The following is a 16888-nucleotide window of genomic DNA, read 5'->3' as shown; positions in this document are numbered from 1 at the left end:
GCTGGGAGAGAAAAGGGCAATGATCCAGCTAGGACTCATTCACTCATTACAATATTGACCTCATACTGAGCACAGTCACTTTACCTTTAACTGCACTAGTGAAGATTAATTAACACACACAGAACAAGTGGTGAGGAGTTAAGGAGGCATTAAGAGGTGTTATTTAATGCCAAGCAAGCTCAGCAGTACTGCAGAACAGGGCTAGAGTGAATGTACAGGTTCATCACTGATGCATTTTCCATTAATCTCATAGATATGCCATTTTTACTCCACTTCTTAAGTTATTGTCTGAGGATTATTTAAAATCATTACCATGTAAACATGTAAACAGATACACACGCTTGTAACATGAGCTTGCGGTATATACAAGCTCCCCTTCTTGGTCTCTGTGTATTTTGCATTACAGGTGGCATAAGCAGAAAAGAATTATGCAACAGGACGTTTGTTATGAGCTTAAATGAGTCTGTAGGTAACATGGGGCAGAGTCCTGGGCCAGGAAAGCAGTAGCCAGGAAGCCTGGGTCCTGTAGCACAGAGGGAGGGAGAGAAAACAAGATAGAGAGAGAGAGATGCACAGGAAGAAAAAGTGTGTGTGTGTGAGAGAGAGAGAGAGAGAGAGAGAGAGAGAGATGGAGGGGGAAGAGGGGGAGAGAGACAGAGAGAGAGAGAGAGAGCGAGACAGAGAGAGACCGAAGGAGAAAGAGGGAGAAAGACAGAGGGATGAAAACAGAGTGAGAGAGACAGAGAGGGGGAAAGACAGAGAGAGAGGGACAGAGAGAGAGGGAGAGAAAGGAGACAGGTGGAAGAGTGTGGAGGGCACACAGTAGCTCCTTGTTAGCATTTTGCACTGTGGACATGATGCGCCGTGGTGTGACCTTGTCTGAGGACATGATCATCTGTTCCTGTGTGTGTGTGTGTGTGTGTGTGTGTGAAGTGTGCTGTGTTCCTCACTGCCAGTCTCTGGTCTGCCTGAAAGGTGCACACGTGGAGCACCGTCTGGACCCCGTGCACCCAGGAGAACCAACCAGACAGAACTGAGCAGAGCCACTCTGGGTCAAACATAAAGGAGTTACAGCGCGGTTTAAACATCCTCAATCAGATTAATGCCATGAGCAGACAGGTTAGAGATTATTCTTTGCTTTGCTCCACGTTTCTGCAGATGTAATACCGCTGTAGTGAAGCTGGCAGATGCAATTACTTGGCAAAATGCTTCCTAACTACCAGTTCATTTGTATGTTTGGGTTGTAGATGAATTTTCCGCAATTCTGACGCTGCACAACCTAAAACAAACACCAATGGCTGGCGCTGTCGCCTCTCCCCCCGCACTCCGAATCAACAAACTTCAGCCTCGGTAATCGCGAAGCAGATCATATGTCATTAGCATAAATCTGCATAGAACAAATGCTTTCGGCTCTGTCTTTGCTCTTAGCAAAGATGGATGAGCAGACGAACGGCAGAATCACAGATGCGTGGCCACTGTTGTACTTACACCCCAACCATTGTGTGGCACCACTACGCTGACTTTTCAGCTGGTGAGTCTATGCTTCCCAATTTCCATTTTCTCTTTTTCTTAGGATCGCAAGGAAAGCAAGGGATTTCCCAGCGGTGACCCATTATCTCGCTATAGCGGACTGGTGGCGTTTAAAATCCAGTGCATTTATTTACTGTAATCGCTGCACTGTATAATTCATCATCTCTTCCTCTGCACTGTAGGCTTTGCGGATCTTAACTATACACCACAGCTGATCTCTGGGACTGAAAAGTTCTAATTTGCGCCTTTAATCTATAATTAGGCCCATTCTGCTGCTCTCCAACAGCACTCCAAGGAAATGCAGCTAATTGGCAATAGAGGAAAAAAAAAAAATAAAGACGAGCTCAGGGCCAAACCGTGTGGCCCTTGTGAGGAGAAGGAGCTCTCTGGCCCTCAATCAGCAGTTCCTGTTCACCGCGGTTACCGGCAGTAATCCCCGCCCCCCTCCCTTCCATCACGTCACAATGCCGAATCTCTTCTTCTATAGTAAATTTCACACTGACGCTGGGAAGCGCTTCGCCACACAGTTAAAAATGCTCGGAATAGGTTGCCAGGAATCGTAGTGGAGTCAGAGACCTTGGGACCCAAGACAGAACTGGGCATGGTGGTAGATTCTCTCTGAATTTTGGGTAAAATCATGAGCCCTAGATGGGTTGCATGGCCTGTTTTCATCATTATACTTCACCATGTTCTCATGTCATTAAGTTCTTAAACTTGTGTAGTCCTTAAACCTACTGACAGCTATCAATACAAAAAAAAAAAAAACTGCACCCAGCACTTCACCCACGCTGTTTTTTGGTATCCAATTAAAAATGTGCATGTTTAGAATGACCTATATACAAAATACTTTTCATAAATGAATACGCAAATGTCTTCTCATAACATCTCGTTGTCTGTCCCTTAGTAAAATTCGTCACTTAGCATTGCAAACGCTTGTGAGCAACATGTTAAAGCACTGAGAGTTTCCAGCACACGGTGTTCGAGTTCATTCATCAACTGCGTTCGCCCCGGCAGCTGTTTTACCTTTCCTCACAGAGACACAAAGACAAACAAGGGGGGGGGGGGGAGAGAAAGAGAGAGAGAGAGAGAGAGAGACGGAGAGAGAGGGAGAGTAATATCAATGGCATCATTGCCCTTGGTCCTGGAAGCTGTCCCACCCCAAACTCAGGTACTGAGTCAACAGCAAAATACCCATGATCCTCTGGAATGAGTCGGAAGGAGGAAGGCAGAGATGAGCCAACATCACTCTCACAACAAAAATTTTAGCGCTGGCGAGATATTTCTTCCCAGTTTTGAGCTTGCCTGTGCCCTGTGGGAAAGTATTACCATTGCAATGCTAACATACAAGTGTGGGTTTCTCACATGTGCAGTCTTCATGCCAATCAATAGGCCGTTGCCAGGAAGCAACATGTTTAATAAAAACTAAAATACTTATTCTAACAAGCAGAAAGGTCATCGAAATGTTTCACAGCAAGCAACAGCTGACTGTTCATTTATTCATTAACAATTGTTCCATTACACATAGATAAAGCTTAACATTTCATAATTTTCCTTTCTGTTGAGTGCATTTGTTTATTACTTTATTGCTTTGTGTACAAACCATGACTGCCTCCTCATCTGTTTCAATAGAGCAAATACCAGTGGAACTATGACTGAATTTCAAAACAGCCTGCTTTACATTTTTAATTACATTTGTCCATGAGTCTACTCAGACATTGCCAGTAACACTCTGGTGGAAAAAAGCAGGGATTCTGCCTGACATGTACACTCCATCCAATACATTAGTTCTGTTAGTGACAGATAAATGCATTTGCTATTATATGCACTACTTCCAATGTGGGCAATGAAGAGACTCTGAGGGAAAATGAGTAGAAGTTTGGTCACCACAGGTTTCCATTTGCAGACAGAAAGGGAAAGGCTTGCTTCTTGTTCTTCTTCAGTTCACTTTTTTAAATAAATGTATTTATCCTTTAGTTATGGTTGACCGCAGTGCTGTGGTTCATATAATTCCAGTTCTTTGTTAATGTGTTTATATGGTCATGCCGACAGGGCTCATTTAGACTGAAGTTGGACCTTCCCAGGTGCCCAGACACAAACAACACAGAGCTGCACAGACAGCGGCGTGTCGCAGATTGAGCATCGTCGGTGCATTCCTGCCGAACTGCCAAAGGTACCAGGGAAATCACCACCCACTTCCTTCCTTGCTTTCAGGCAAGCTCCAGCAAGGGTGGCACCGGCTTCTTTTTGGTCAGCACTTCTACCATCCGACCCCAGCACTCCACGTTCCAATACCCCGGCTAGCATGACGGTTGCACTTAGCTAGAGGGGAAATGGCTCTAAGGGGTGTCGCCACAAGACTGCAGCTCCACAGCGGCTTTTTTCAATGTTTTGAAATTCTGCTGGAATGATATTCCTCTCTATTGCCATCATCCTCAATTTAACCAATCAGAGGACAATGTCAGATGAGAGCATTTACCGCAACATGACTCACCAGAAAACATCTCCGTTGCAAGTTCCGAGGAACTTATCAAAACACAGCTCAGTTCAACAACAGCATATAGCCTTTTGGCTTACTCTGGCTTTGGACACCAACACCTGCTAAGTTACAACTCGTCACAGTATGGCTTTAGCCACAAGCTTACGCTCCTCACCAGTGTTAACAGAGCATCCAGAGAACCTACCTTCTGTGGCAGCAGAGCTAACAGGAACCCCCGCACTGATACACTATACAACCAAAAACTGGGATAAGATGCGTTGGCATGTTTTGAAGAACTGACAAATAACATAACTAGGGGACTGTAAAACAGCCACGACTGCCGTGATGCCATTTTTGCCTTCTAGTGGCGAAACAATGTTATCGTGATAGCTGCTCACTCAGAGAATCAGTCAGCAAGTAAGAAAGCCAGCTCTGCAATTGCCTGCACCAGCCCAACCCAACACTGAGCTCCATAATTCACTGCACCAACCACACAACACGCAGTTCTGCAACTCGTTATGCTTTTTCAGGAGAAAAGCCAACCCAAAGCTTCCACACTGAACCGAAATGACAAAACAGGGGAAAAAAAAAAAAAAAAAAAAAAAAGCAAGCAGAGTTTTGCCGGTCCACAGGAGATCGCCCCATGGCATGTGGCAGGAGCTTACTCACATAGTCGTGGAAGGCCTTCGCTTCGCTGGAGTGCTCGCATGTCTCTCTCCTCTCGGGCGCCGCGCAGTACAGATCCCAGAATACACTGCAACACACAGGCGGATAAGTGAACGCAGGCACTGTGCACCTTCTCCACTTCAGGCAAAGAAACAGGACACCATGGGGTCGCAGTGAAGGCAGACTGCTTGAGTTGTCATCACAGAGAGACCTTGCAGCGCGTAAATGCATCATCATTCGTGACGAACTAAGCCGGGGGATTTTGCATCGAGAGTCAATCACTTCCAAGCCTGTTTCAACCACACTCATGCGGTAACTTTGCACAGAAAGGTGGTATGCAGTGTATCTGACTACATTTCAGCTCCCTCCTGCGTATATTTTCTTTGCAGCCGAGTTGCATGGTGAGAGAACTGCACAGAAGTGTGGTGAAATGAACAAAGGCGGCAACTGGATTCCTGCTCAGATAAAACCCGGCCGACCAACAGTACTTACCACCACCAGGAATGCAGGAACCCCGGAGGTTCTCCTAACGTGATGTTCTTCTCCCATCGGATCTTGGAGGAAAAGAAGAGAACGGGGTGAGCGGAGGATACGGAGTCGGCAAAATGTGTACCTTCAGGAAATAAGACGAAGTGTCTGACAGGAGTGCCTGGGGAGAGTTAAGCATAACCCGCGGCAACCCGGCCCTTATAATCTCATGTTTTGGCAGCGCTGTACCAATGTAGGTGCCATCCTCAAATACAGAAAACACTGCAGACAACGTTGCTAGGAATAAATCAATGAGCTCCCTGTTTTACATATGCATCCTGCAATAGATCTACAGTTACTTGTTCTACATTCTCTACTCTGCAATAGATCTACATAATGTAAAGCAGGGAACCGTAATTTGCAACAGATCTGTGCTTCCCTGTTCTACATATGCACTCTGCAATTGATCTGTGGCTACTTGTTCTATACTATGTACTCTGCAATAGATCTACGCTTCCCTGCTTCATATTATGTCATTTGTAATAGATCTAGGGTTCCCTGCTTCACATTATGTAATTAGCAATACATCTATGGTTCCCTGCTCTACATTATGTACTCTGTAATAGATCAATGAGGCTGGTGTTCTAGATTATTCACTCTACAACGGAGCTATGTTTCCCTTTTCCACATATGTACCCTGTAACAGTGGAACATATATCGTAAGACAGGATGAAATTTGAGAACGTGAAGTTCTTTTTTTATTTTTACTCTTTAATGTAGCTAGTCATGATCAAGCAACTCAAGCTAATAACATCAACACTGCATCGCAAAACACTCCACAGATTGCGTGTCCACTTGTGAGGGGGAAAAAGTAAACAGCGACAGATCAATCGGCTTTGATGAGCCCTAATTAGAAAAGTAATCATGACGACTCGGGTCGAAAGCCTACAGTAAGCAGCTGGAAGCCCTCCAGAAGTCTATCAAGCACATTTGCTCTTTTTTTTCCCCGCATTGATTTATCTGGAGTGACCTACCCCATTTGCTCTGTGTATATAATGTGGTATTAATGCCAAATTAGTCACCTGTTTGCTTCCACATGGCTGTGTGAGCCTGGGTAATGAATGGCAATTAAACAGCAGTCCCATTGATAAAGCCACCGGTGCCACAGTCATGCTGCTCTCTCAATCAGCAACCCTTCCCAGTTTAACAACTGTGGACAAAAACATTACTGTACACAATCTGTTCTTCTTGTTTATTTATTTATTTATTTTTTTTTTAGATTTGTGTCCACCGGTTCTGGACAGACACGGCTGTCAGATTCAATCGCTGTCGTTTGCTCCGGCCCCTCTGACGGCACCCGCAGTGTCACGGTTCATCCGGACCGCAGCCGGTTTATTTCGGCTCTCAGGACCGTGTCTATTGTCTTGGCTCTCGGCCTCAACCCCCCCCCCCCCCCCCGCCTCCTTTCCTGTAAACACGGCGCTCCAAGTCCGCCCCGCTGTTTTCTGAACTTTGTCCCGTTCCCCTCAGCCAGCCTTCGCGAGAAGCGTGACTCACCGTCGACCGGCGGGGGGACCGCCGCGAAAGGTCGCCGTGTTAACCCGTATCGCGCTCCGCGGCCCTGCTAGGAGAACGCTCCGCCGTCGCGAATAACGGGGGCGTGTCGGCCCTTATCTGGATCAAAGCGCAGCGCCGTTCTGAGGCCAGCAGACACTGGGCCTTGGCTCAAAGCACCTGGGCTGTTATTCCGACACAAACGCCTCTCGGTTCAGCCAGTGGAATAAGTGACCGGATTAAAAACCGTAGAACATATCACAGGCTGTGAGCATTCCTTATTGTGGTTTGTAGCACTGAATGCTAACATTATGTATGTTCTAATCACCTTTTATCACACATTCCCTGAAATTGCTTTGTGGTGACAAAGGCATTTTTTTTTTTAGAAAACAGTAGTGGCAAGTGCAAGTTGTTTTCTAGGACACCCTCTTTGCCTCTTCCTGTCTTCCTTGCTCTATGTCTCCGCAGTCTCTCTCTGTTCCTCTATAATATGACAGCAATCATGAAAAAAAAAAAGAACTGACGATGGCCTTGTCACCCATTTCAGGCTGCAGCTTTTGGTGAAACCTCAGAAAACAAGTTGGCCCAATAAACAGAGATCAAGCGGATAACAGTCTTTTAAAGCCAATTTTCTCATTCACGCCGTTCAAAAGGCACGGAGCTGTTTATTCCCGTTTTAATTCGAAATGCACAGCAGCGTTTGCGCTCAGAATTCAGACAAACGTGACCGTCTCCCTTTCATCTCCTGATCCACTTGCACTGAGAGCTAATATTACACTTTATACACTGCTGAGAGGCCACCTGTTAGAAGCTGGAGGAATCCTTTCTTTGTTGCGCACTGGATTCTGGGACTGGTTTGCAGTGCTCACTGGGAAATGTAGTTGTTTGTGCACTGTAAAAATCAACACTGACAGAAAATAACAGCCCATTCTATAATTTTCTTAAGATCATTAGTAGAGTTTCAAGCTTCACAAACCCATGTCTAGTTCATTCCAAAAACAGTCATAATGATAGAGCCCTGGGCGATGAATGTGCAGCTTCATAGATCTTTATATCATCTGAATGCACTCGTCTCGTTCTCACCACCTGCTGCAATCCCATCCACATAAACTATACAGCAGGTAAAGAAAGTGGCCCATCCACCCTCACTGTGACTCCACTGACTCAATGCATCAAGTGCTCCCCCCTCGTTAAAACAAGGGCTCGGAAACACAACTGGGTTCAAGTAAGGCCTAAGTGTTGACACGCTCCGCTCATTAAGCGCGTAAGTACTGTGGCTGAGAGCAGAAATTCGCTGAGGCGCCTTCCTCATTCTGCTCGGATGCGCCGTCTCTCAATCTTCCCCCGTTTAATGGACGCTTCGCAGCTAATGTGTCCTGCTTGCTCAGCATTACGTCCATGTGTAATCAAATTAGCGGCGGGCCCAAGAGTGCAGGCCGACGGGCTGAGTCTGCTCTCGGCCGGGCAATAACCGGGCCGTAAATAAAATAAAACCCCCCTAGGCCTTGTACTCACCTCTGACAGGAAGGTCTGTGCTGACTTCTGAGCTCCTACATGGAGTAGATATTCATACACGTACAGTGCTAACCTGGGGAGAAGGGGGGGAGAGAGGGAAACAATGAACACACAGTCCAGTTCCATGGTTGTGGATTAATCCAAGATGCTGAATTAAGAAATTAATATGAATAACCTGACATAGGGGTGACTGCTACCCCCAACAAAATGTTAAAACTGCACTAAAACATGGTATCTCAAATGAATATATTGAGAAACAGAGCCTGGGATATGGTTTATTCAAGGTAAAGGTGGAACACACAGACAGGAACTGACCCATGTGAAGGGTTAGGGACTATATACACACAGTGTTTGTGAGTATAATAGTATCTTTATATGGGAACTAGCAGTCTGAAGCAAAATCTTCTATGTTGAGGCTAATATACTCAACTGACCCATATAAAGCCAAACTCCTAACCCCAAATGCTTGGTTTTTCCACATATAACCCCCTCATTTGACACTGTTTTTACACCAGCCACATGAAATCCATTGAAATTTAACAGTCTTATAAAGACATCACTGAGCAGATCCAAACCGCAGCAACACTAAGTGCGAAAGACAGCTGGATACAGGCTTTAAAGCTGATAGCTTCTGAGCGGGCGTTTTCTGTCCTTGGTTTTGCCAAGCCAGCTGGTCACAATGTTGACAGAATCCTCTATAAATCACTCACTGCGGTGGTAATGCTCCAGACTCCGATAACACAAGACGCTCAGAAGCTGTGGGTACGTAGTGAGAAGCACCAAGAAGTCCTGTCTGTTAGGTAGGGCTAAGAGTCTTATGTCAGAGCCAGTTGTTTCTCCCTGAGGAAACGAGCAGGGTTGTGAACTGCCTGTGTCAGATCTATAGACGCGCCACCCTCAAACACAGACAAGCTTTTATCCAGACAAAGTCTTTTTAAAGAATTTTACAGACCCTGTGATAAACCACTCACAGCCAAAATGAGTTCTGACCCGCAAAGTAAATGCGTGTAAATCCATAGGCAGAGAGACAGCTTTTCGTGCCTGAATGGTTTGGATGAAACGGAGAGGGGCTGTTAGCTCCTCCATGCAAATGATAATGCACAGCAATGATGCAGTGTACGCTCAAAAAGCAGGTGGCCCCCCTTCAACTGAACAGCAGAGAGAGAGAGAGAGAGAGAGAGAGAGAGAGAGAGACAGACAGAAAGAGAGCGAGCGCAGGGATGAGATGACAGGGTTCATTTCAGGCCACCGGCCAAGAGGAATCATCTGCTGCAGTCGCGGGAGGAGAAACGGGACATCTGCCGACACCCGCTTCGACCTTCCTCCCGAAAAACCTCAGCTCTTTCCCCCTCGCACAGGCCTCCCCCCCCACCCAACCCCCCCCCCAAAAAACACACAAACAGCGCACAGCAGAACAGATTGGCCACCGTGAAAAATTCATCAGAAAAACATCTCAAGTCTGCATCCAAAAGCTGGAATTGCAGGACAGGCATGACAGACTGAAGAGGAGGATTTTTGGGTTTGTTTGGTTTTTTGTTAGGTTTGGTTTATCTTAGCACAGCTGAGGCAGAGATGAACATGGGAGCCCGTACACCTCAGTGAGAGTTTGGTCTGGATTTATCTTTAATGCTGTCACCGACCATGAACTGGACAAATGTCCCTGTCTGGGTGGAGGCAAAGACGTCTATAGGAGAAACCGACACAGGGCCTCAGAAAGGGTGGAACTGGTTTGACATGGAGGGCCCTACTCCTACTGATGGAAATATCAGGCCTCGTTAAAAAATTAATATTTTTATGACAAACCACATCTCAAGTAGTCGCGCATTCCCCGGCGTTATTTCCTTTGATTTTTCAGCCTTCGGAGCATTTGCTGGAAGAGCGGACTCTGCCCTGGCTTTGAGGGAGCCTGTGACAGATGTCCTGATGTTTGTCAGAGTGTAACATTCCTTTTGGCAGGCAGAAAAAAGTCATTCGAGGTGGATAAAGTAACTCAGTCAACAGAATTAGACTTTATAAAAATAAAATAAATTGGTGGAATGTCTGCCTCTTTCAGTGTGCAGAGGATCAGAACGTTCTGTTTATATTGATCTGTTCTGATCCAGAGCTGCTCTCGTGGAGCCCTGCAGTCCACTGAATCATGTATCTGTCGCTTCCAGAAAATTCAGCCTCTGGTCCCAACACCTAAGCATCCCAGAATGCACCAACCCAAAACTTTTCACCTATATTACTCCTAGTGGAATACTATAAGCATGCGTCCGTGGGTTTGTTCATCCCACTAACAACAGAAGAACACAAAATCCAGGATATAAACTTCTGAAGTGTTCTGATGCTGACCAGAGCTATGACAGGGGAAGGACCAGCCACTGACATACATTAGCAGTGATCTTGGCACCTCAGGGCACTGATGTGAATGAAACATTTCCTCTGCCTCCCCACTTCCCAGGGTCCCTCTTTATCTCTGTCTGTTACTGTTCCTTCCTTCCTACCAGTGCCGGTCTTGTCTCCAATGGTTCACTCAGGCCCATCTCAGCCAACCCCCGTTTTCGTGTCCACACACCCTGTCTAATGTCTGTATCAGGCCCCACCTTCTCCATTGCTGTCCTCTTCCTCCGAGGGCTGAGGATTAGAATCAATCAATATCTGTCCTCAACTCCCAACTCACAATTAAACACGAGATCACCTGAGTTCACCAAAACGAATGCAAAAAAAACATCTGTATTGAGGAAAGTAGCACTTTCATTTGTAGTTAATAGTTAAGGACAAATGTTGATTGAATTCAGGTCTAAGAGCTCCCACTGTCTTTGCTAGCTTTACCTTACTGTATGCACACTGGGGAAAATTATGCAAACATTCACAAGACTTGGAGACTTGGAGTTCTGCCATGGAACGAGGGTAGAACATACATTAATCCCTAAAGCATCCACCCCTCATATTTATTTCGTTCCATTCATCCACACTGATTCAACCTGAGGAAAATTCTTAGGAATTTCACCTTTTTTTTCTCTTTATGCTCAGGCAACAGTGTGGTAACCTCTTTTAGACTGCCCCACTAATGGGGGGGTGTGAACAGGAGAGCGGTGCCAGGTTGGAGCTTTTGTACCTATATGCTGCGTTCTCATCTTCACAATTTCGATCACACTCTGCACAGCTACGTGGAACCAAAGAGAGGGAATTTAAGATGCGAAACCAAGATGTAATCAATCTTTGGAATTAATGTCAGAGTGACAGGAAGAAGGACAGCTTGATAACAGCACATAAAGAACCTTCCCAATACTGCCCTTTAAGAAAACAGTTACGTTCTTCCTTAGGAACAGTCTATACAGCTTTAGCTAGGCCTATGCTTAATTTAAGATAATCTAGTCAAAAAGAAGCTCCATTATATTACATCACAAAGACTGCCCATTTTGCCATTCGCAATACTTAACCACTGTGGCTGAATATGGTGCATCGTTTATGACTGTGTGTCATTGCTGAGCCATATAACATCTAGTTATCAATAAAATGTGTTTACAAATAGAAACGCTATGTGTTCAATATTTAATATGAATATTTAAATGCATAAGATGCTGAAGCAAATGTGTTTGCTTATACTGTATGTATAAAGTGCTGCATTTTCCATTATAAAATCTGAAAAAGGAAATCACGTTCATTCTGTAGTGCGAGGAATTACTGTAAATGAGTTTCAAATTACAATTGGCCATGACATTATATATAATAAGATGCTTACTGAAGCTTTATTAAATCAGGAAGGTGAACTGAGAAGCCATTCCCTTTTAACATTTATGACTGGAGGAATGAAAGTAGGCAGGAAACACCAATCAAATGTAGGGGGTGGAGGGCAGGTACCAGGTGGACAGATTTAGGGAGCCAGTGTGGGATTTTGACCAGGACACAGAGGTTAACACCCTCACTCTCCTGACTAGTGCCAAGGGGTCATCAATGGCCATAGTGAGTCAAGAATTCACATTGTACATGTAATACCTTGAAAGTGCGGAGTTACTGTTTACTGTTTTTTGTGCTCCACAACCGTTTCTCTTGCATATCCTTGCAGGCCCTTCCTCCTAACAGAGTGAGTAGCCTACAGGGAAATACACCTAACTGTAATGAGCAGTAAGCCTAACGCTTTGATCAGCCTCAGAAAAACGGAACCCATGACCCGTGTAACGGACACCTGGAAAGACCTCGTAAAAGAGACCCAATTCTCAGAGAGGACAGTTCAGTGCTAATCAGGAGCAGCTTTATCCCAGCGCGGACGAGACAAGCATTAGCCCATTAGTCTGTGCAAATGTCCATTAGCGAGGGAGTGTGGGGGGGAGAGCGAAGAGATTGCCTTACCGAGGGTCAGAGAGCCTTACCAAGGACCAGCCGGCCTAGGGTAAAACAGGTTAACCTTAGACTGTACAACCAGCGGACACTCTCAATTTTAAAGCCTAAATCCCTGGCCTAATGGACCTTGGTGATTCACAATGGCTGTAACTCCACTTGTCTGATGAGTAAGTGCTCCACTTCACAGGGTCGCGTGACCTAAACGTTTGATCAGAGAAGCACTTCTGCTCGAATCAGAACTCCACCAGGAGAGAAGGTTAAAAAGTGGAGTATGAAACCGGCATGCAGTGAAATGATACCATCAAACCTGCTTACTTTACTGCTGTAAGGGGGGGAGACCTGTGCCTTCAGAATGACTGTTAAAAGTACCATCAGATGAACAGTGAACAGGAGAGTGGGATGATTATTATCTTTGACATGGACCACTGTGCTGACTTCAGTTGATGGCACCTTCCTTCCACTCATCACTGTTCAACGACAGAATTTTAAATGTGAGCCGTCTGCAGATCTAGACTTCATCTTGTTCGAACTGGAGAATCCTCGATTCAGGCATGTGCCCAATACCAGCAGCCTTTGCAGTCTCAAGGCGTCACCCGTTTTGACCCTGGCCGCCCCACTGTGTCTAATGTGATGGGATGGCTGAGGAGCGTTCCCCTGAAGTATGCTGCTCCCTTGGGACTGCTGAACTCTAAAAGACTCCCTGCGTGCAGAACTCCCTAACGGCGCACCCCCACCCCCACCCCAGCCTGCGGAGCTGGGAAGCGTTCCGCACACTGACTGGACGGTCTGGCGACTTCACGCCACCTCCTTCGAGGGAGGGCAACATAGCACAGAGGTTATGCAGCTGAGCCTCTTATCCAGAAAGTTACAAGGACAGTCATCAGGGTTTGCACCCTGAGCAACTATTGAGTATTGTGGGTGTTGTAAGGCATTGTACACCTGAGCAAGGTTTATGGTGCCTGAGTTGCTTTAGTAACTACCCAACTATATAAGTAAATAATATGGGAAAATGTAAGCATCTACTAAGTTAATAACAGTAGTAATAATAACAACAATAACAAAAAGTACGTACACAGAACAGCATTCCTATGATAAATCCAACACCCACATGCTTACTGGGTGTAGCTGTGTGCTGCTATTAATTTAGCTGAATTTCTGGTCCAGATGTGCTGTGTCACAGCAGCTGAAATGCACTGATATAAGCCCTCCGTGGTCGCTGTCAAAAGGCATGTGATGACTGAGCGGAGGGTGTGCAGTGTATTGCAATGCATAACCTTCCCTCTGTGTATTCCATTACTGCACTCCGGTCAGGAACGGCTGTGATTTTCAGGACCGGGGCCTATGTGTGTCAAGCACTGATTTCAAAGCATCATTTCGTGATTGTCTTCAAAGTCTGGGATACTTTCAAAGGGAGGTCTGCTTTAAGGGCAGCTGTGGGTGGAGAGACACCCTCCGGACCAAGCCAGGGTGGGCGTTGTTTTCAGAGGCTGACATTAGGCTGAAAACCTCGACGGACATGGTGGAGAAACCGTTTCATCCAAGGTGCACCCTGTAGTAAATGAGGATATCTCTCCCTGAAGTCACACTCAGGTCAGGTCATGGAGAAGCATTTCTTCTTTTTATGCTAATTTAAGCATAATTCCCCCATTGTCTGCGCCCCCTCTGCTCCTCCAGACTTCTGTCCACACCCATGAGGGATAGCAATTACCTGCTCAGTGGTGAATTGTGCAAGACTGCAGCTGAAATAAATCAGCTGGATACATTCCAGTCTAGACTTACAGTATGTGCAGACACAGCAAACCACAGAGGGCCAGATTCAGGCTACCTAGGTAAAAGGAGCACCTCTAAACATGTAGGTTCAAAGCATTCACAGTCTACATGCACAGAATTTTTACTGAGTTTACTGAATTATGTGCGTTTACTGAAGCAGTTACACATTATTAAAGAAATGCAGTTTATAACATTTATAACACAAAATGTAAACAGCATGTCACCTGGTAAAAGTCATAAGGACACATACAAAGAAAACCAAAAATAATAATAAATTTTGGAAGTACCACATATATATATATATATATATATATATATATAATATAATCACATGTACAGCATGCTAACAGATGCATCCTAAACAGGCAGAGAGTAAGGTAGCTATATTGCCTATTCAGCAACATGAAACCAAACATCTGAAAGTACCTGACTGCTTTACATAATTGATTGTAGAACATTTTGATTGCATTTTATTGCTCATTCTGATATAATTACACATAATATCCACAAATCATGTCTATAGACCTTTATCTTTCACTATAGATGCTCAATTGGTATAAATGTTTTAGTCAAAAAGTAAAGCCTGCTTTCCAGATGAATTATATGAATATGAAACTGTCTTCAGTAAATTCAATGGAACACCTTTACAAAATACTACTTCCATACTACTTCTACACTTCCATTTTGACTGTTATCCCAGTTATACATGTTCCACATATAACTGACTGTGTATCAAGGGTAAAGGTGCATGCTCAGTCAATCTTGAAAAAATCTTGTCATTGCTAATTTGACCAATTATGACTGACTAAAGACCCAAGCATATTTTTGTGATTCTTCACCACCTTTCTCAGACAACACAGATACGATCGCTCACTAAGTCTGATCTTGGCAGTTCTCAATATTTGGAACACTGCAGTCTGAGGCTTTTAGACAACCACTAATTACTTAAGGGTGTAGGTGTGTTCATTTTGATTGGCTGGATCAACGAGTGAAGAAATTCAGTGTTTTACTGCATTCTTTAATGCATCAAATCAACAGCACACATTTCTACGAGTCAGGCAGGGCTTGGTCTTTACTTCAACCCAGTGGGTTTTAAAGACATGTGGGAGTTCTGGTTATGGCCAGAATTTTGCAACTCAGTTATCAGCCTTTTGAAAAATATCAGTTTGAGATCGATCACTTATCGAACATCATTTTATTAAGAGGGACGACAAGACTGCCAAGTCTCTCTATAGTTTACATTGATCTAACGGAAGTTGTATTACATAAAGCAGTTGAGATTTATTTACACCACCACTTTAGGTGCTAACTTACAGTATCTGAATCTGAAAAAGCAGACTTTGAGCTAATTGAGGTCAAAGGTCAAGAAGTCACCCCAGTGACTTTTAATTTTCCAGTTTTTCAGTAAAAATTACAGGATGATGTAACAGCCTAGTTAATTAGCTTTAAAACAACTCTGAAACCAACTTTCTTTTCAAATAAAGGACAATTTTCAGCTGGTGCAGGATCAAATTAAAGAGGTCAAATTAAATTACATGGATCTCTGTCAAAAACGCGAAAGCAACAATATGTTCCAAAGGTCAGTTCCATTTGCGGACCTATGAGGTCTACCGCAGAAAGACTTTAAACGTAATGACCAATGGAGAATTTACTTCTGTTCAGAATTTAAAGTACTACTATAAAACGTGCAACAAAAGCATTCAGCTTGTAATGCTTCAATAAACAGGCTTATTCACTGTAAGTTATAAAAGGCTTAAGAGCCTTGAAAGTTACCTGAAAAGTCTCTTCTTGAGACGGTGTGCCTTTAAGCAATTTGAAACGAACCATGAAGATAAAGCAGCCACATTGATTAGCCTTTGCCAAAACTAGCGGCTACACTGAGCAACAAGCCCGCAACAAAGCGTGGCCCAAAAAAAGCAAGCGAAACAGAACAGTTTAAAAAATAACGTATTTTTATAATGAGAGAGAGAGAGATGGAGAATTTTCAACTTTAAAAAACCATTGAGCACAACCCAAATCTAATGAGCAGCACATCTGCCAGTTCCAATTGTGCTTGTTCCAAGGACGGACCACTAGACTCAATAAACATTTTATCCTTCCAGCACTTGCATTTCATTGTGAGCCAAAGTTAAGAGCGTGTGTTGACCGAGTCCAGGGGTAAGTGGCTGCACTATTTCACATGTCTGAGCTGAGAGGCTGCTACACTTGAATGTACTGTTACATACTGATGAACAAGGAAGTATCTGTATGTAACAGTACATACAAGACAGGGCCGCACAAACAGACATTCACTATTTAATGTGTCTGCTGTGGTACTAAGGACAGTGCCTACTGTACATGCTAAACAACTGGGGTGTGATATAAGACAAGGAGAGACACAAAACAAACGGAATAAAAGTACACAACGTTATGATGACGTGAGAGTCCTTAAGTATCCTGAGATGAAAGGGTATGGCGACAGGAGGGATCGTGGGGGTGGATGTAGGGAAAGGGAGGGTAGTTTGGGGGGGGGGGGGGGGGGGGGGTTAGCGCAACAATTAATACCCCTGAGGTGTGGAAACTTTGGTATTCTGACGGTGATGG

The 16888-nt window shown here is 44.6% G+C and overlaps 1 protein-coding gene across 2 annotated transcripts in view; it reads right to left on the bottom strand.

Annotated features, from left to right (window-relative positions):
• The window catches only part of ssbp2 (single-stranded DNA binding protein 2), an 87078-nt gene that overhangs the window by 48982 nt on the left and 21208 nt on the right, over positions 1 to 16888 (bottom strand). For both annotated transcript variants that reach the window (XM_036528666.1, XM_036528667.1), the window contains exons 2-4: positions 8210 to 8282; positions 5165 to 5226; positions 4676 to 4760 (exon numbers count right to left, since the gene is read on the bottom strand). In XM_036528666.1, the coding sequence (XP_036384559.1) occupies positions 4676 to 4760; positions 5165 to 5226; positions 8210 to 8282 (220 nt within the window). The remainder of the gene's footprint in view (positions 1 to 4675; positions 4761 to 5164; positions 5227 to 8209; positions 8283 to 16888) is intronic.

This window comes from Megalops cyprinoides, chromosome 5, assembly GCF_013368585.1.
Source record: "Megalops cyprinoides isolate fMegCyp1 chromosome 5, fMegCyp1.pri, whole genome shotgun sequence".
Classification (NCBI taxonomy): Eukaryota; Metazoa; Chordata; class Actinopteri; order Elopiformes; family Megalopidae; genus Megalops; species Megalops cyprinoides.
Note: the sequence above shows the minus strand (reverse complement) of the source record. Positions and strands in the feature narration are given on the sequence as shown.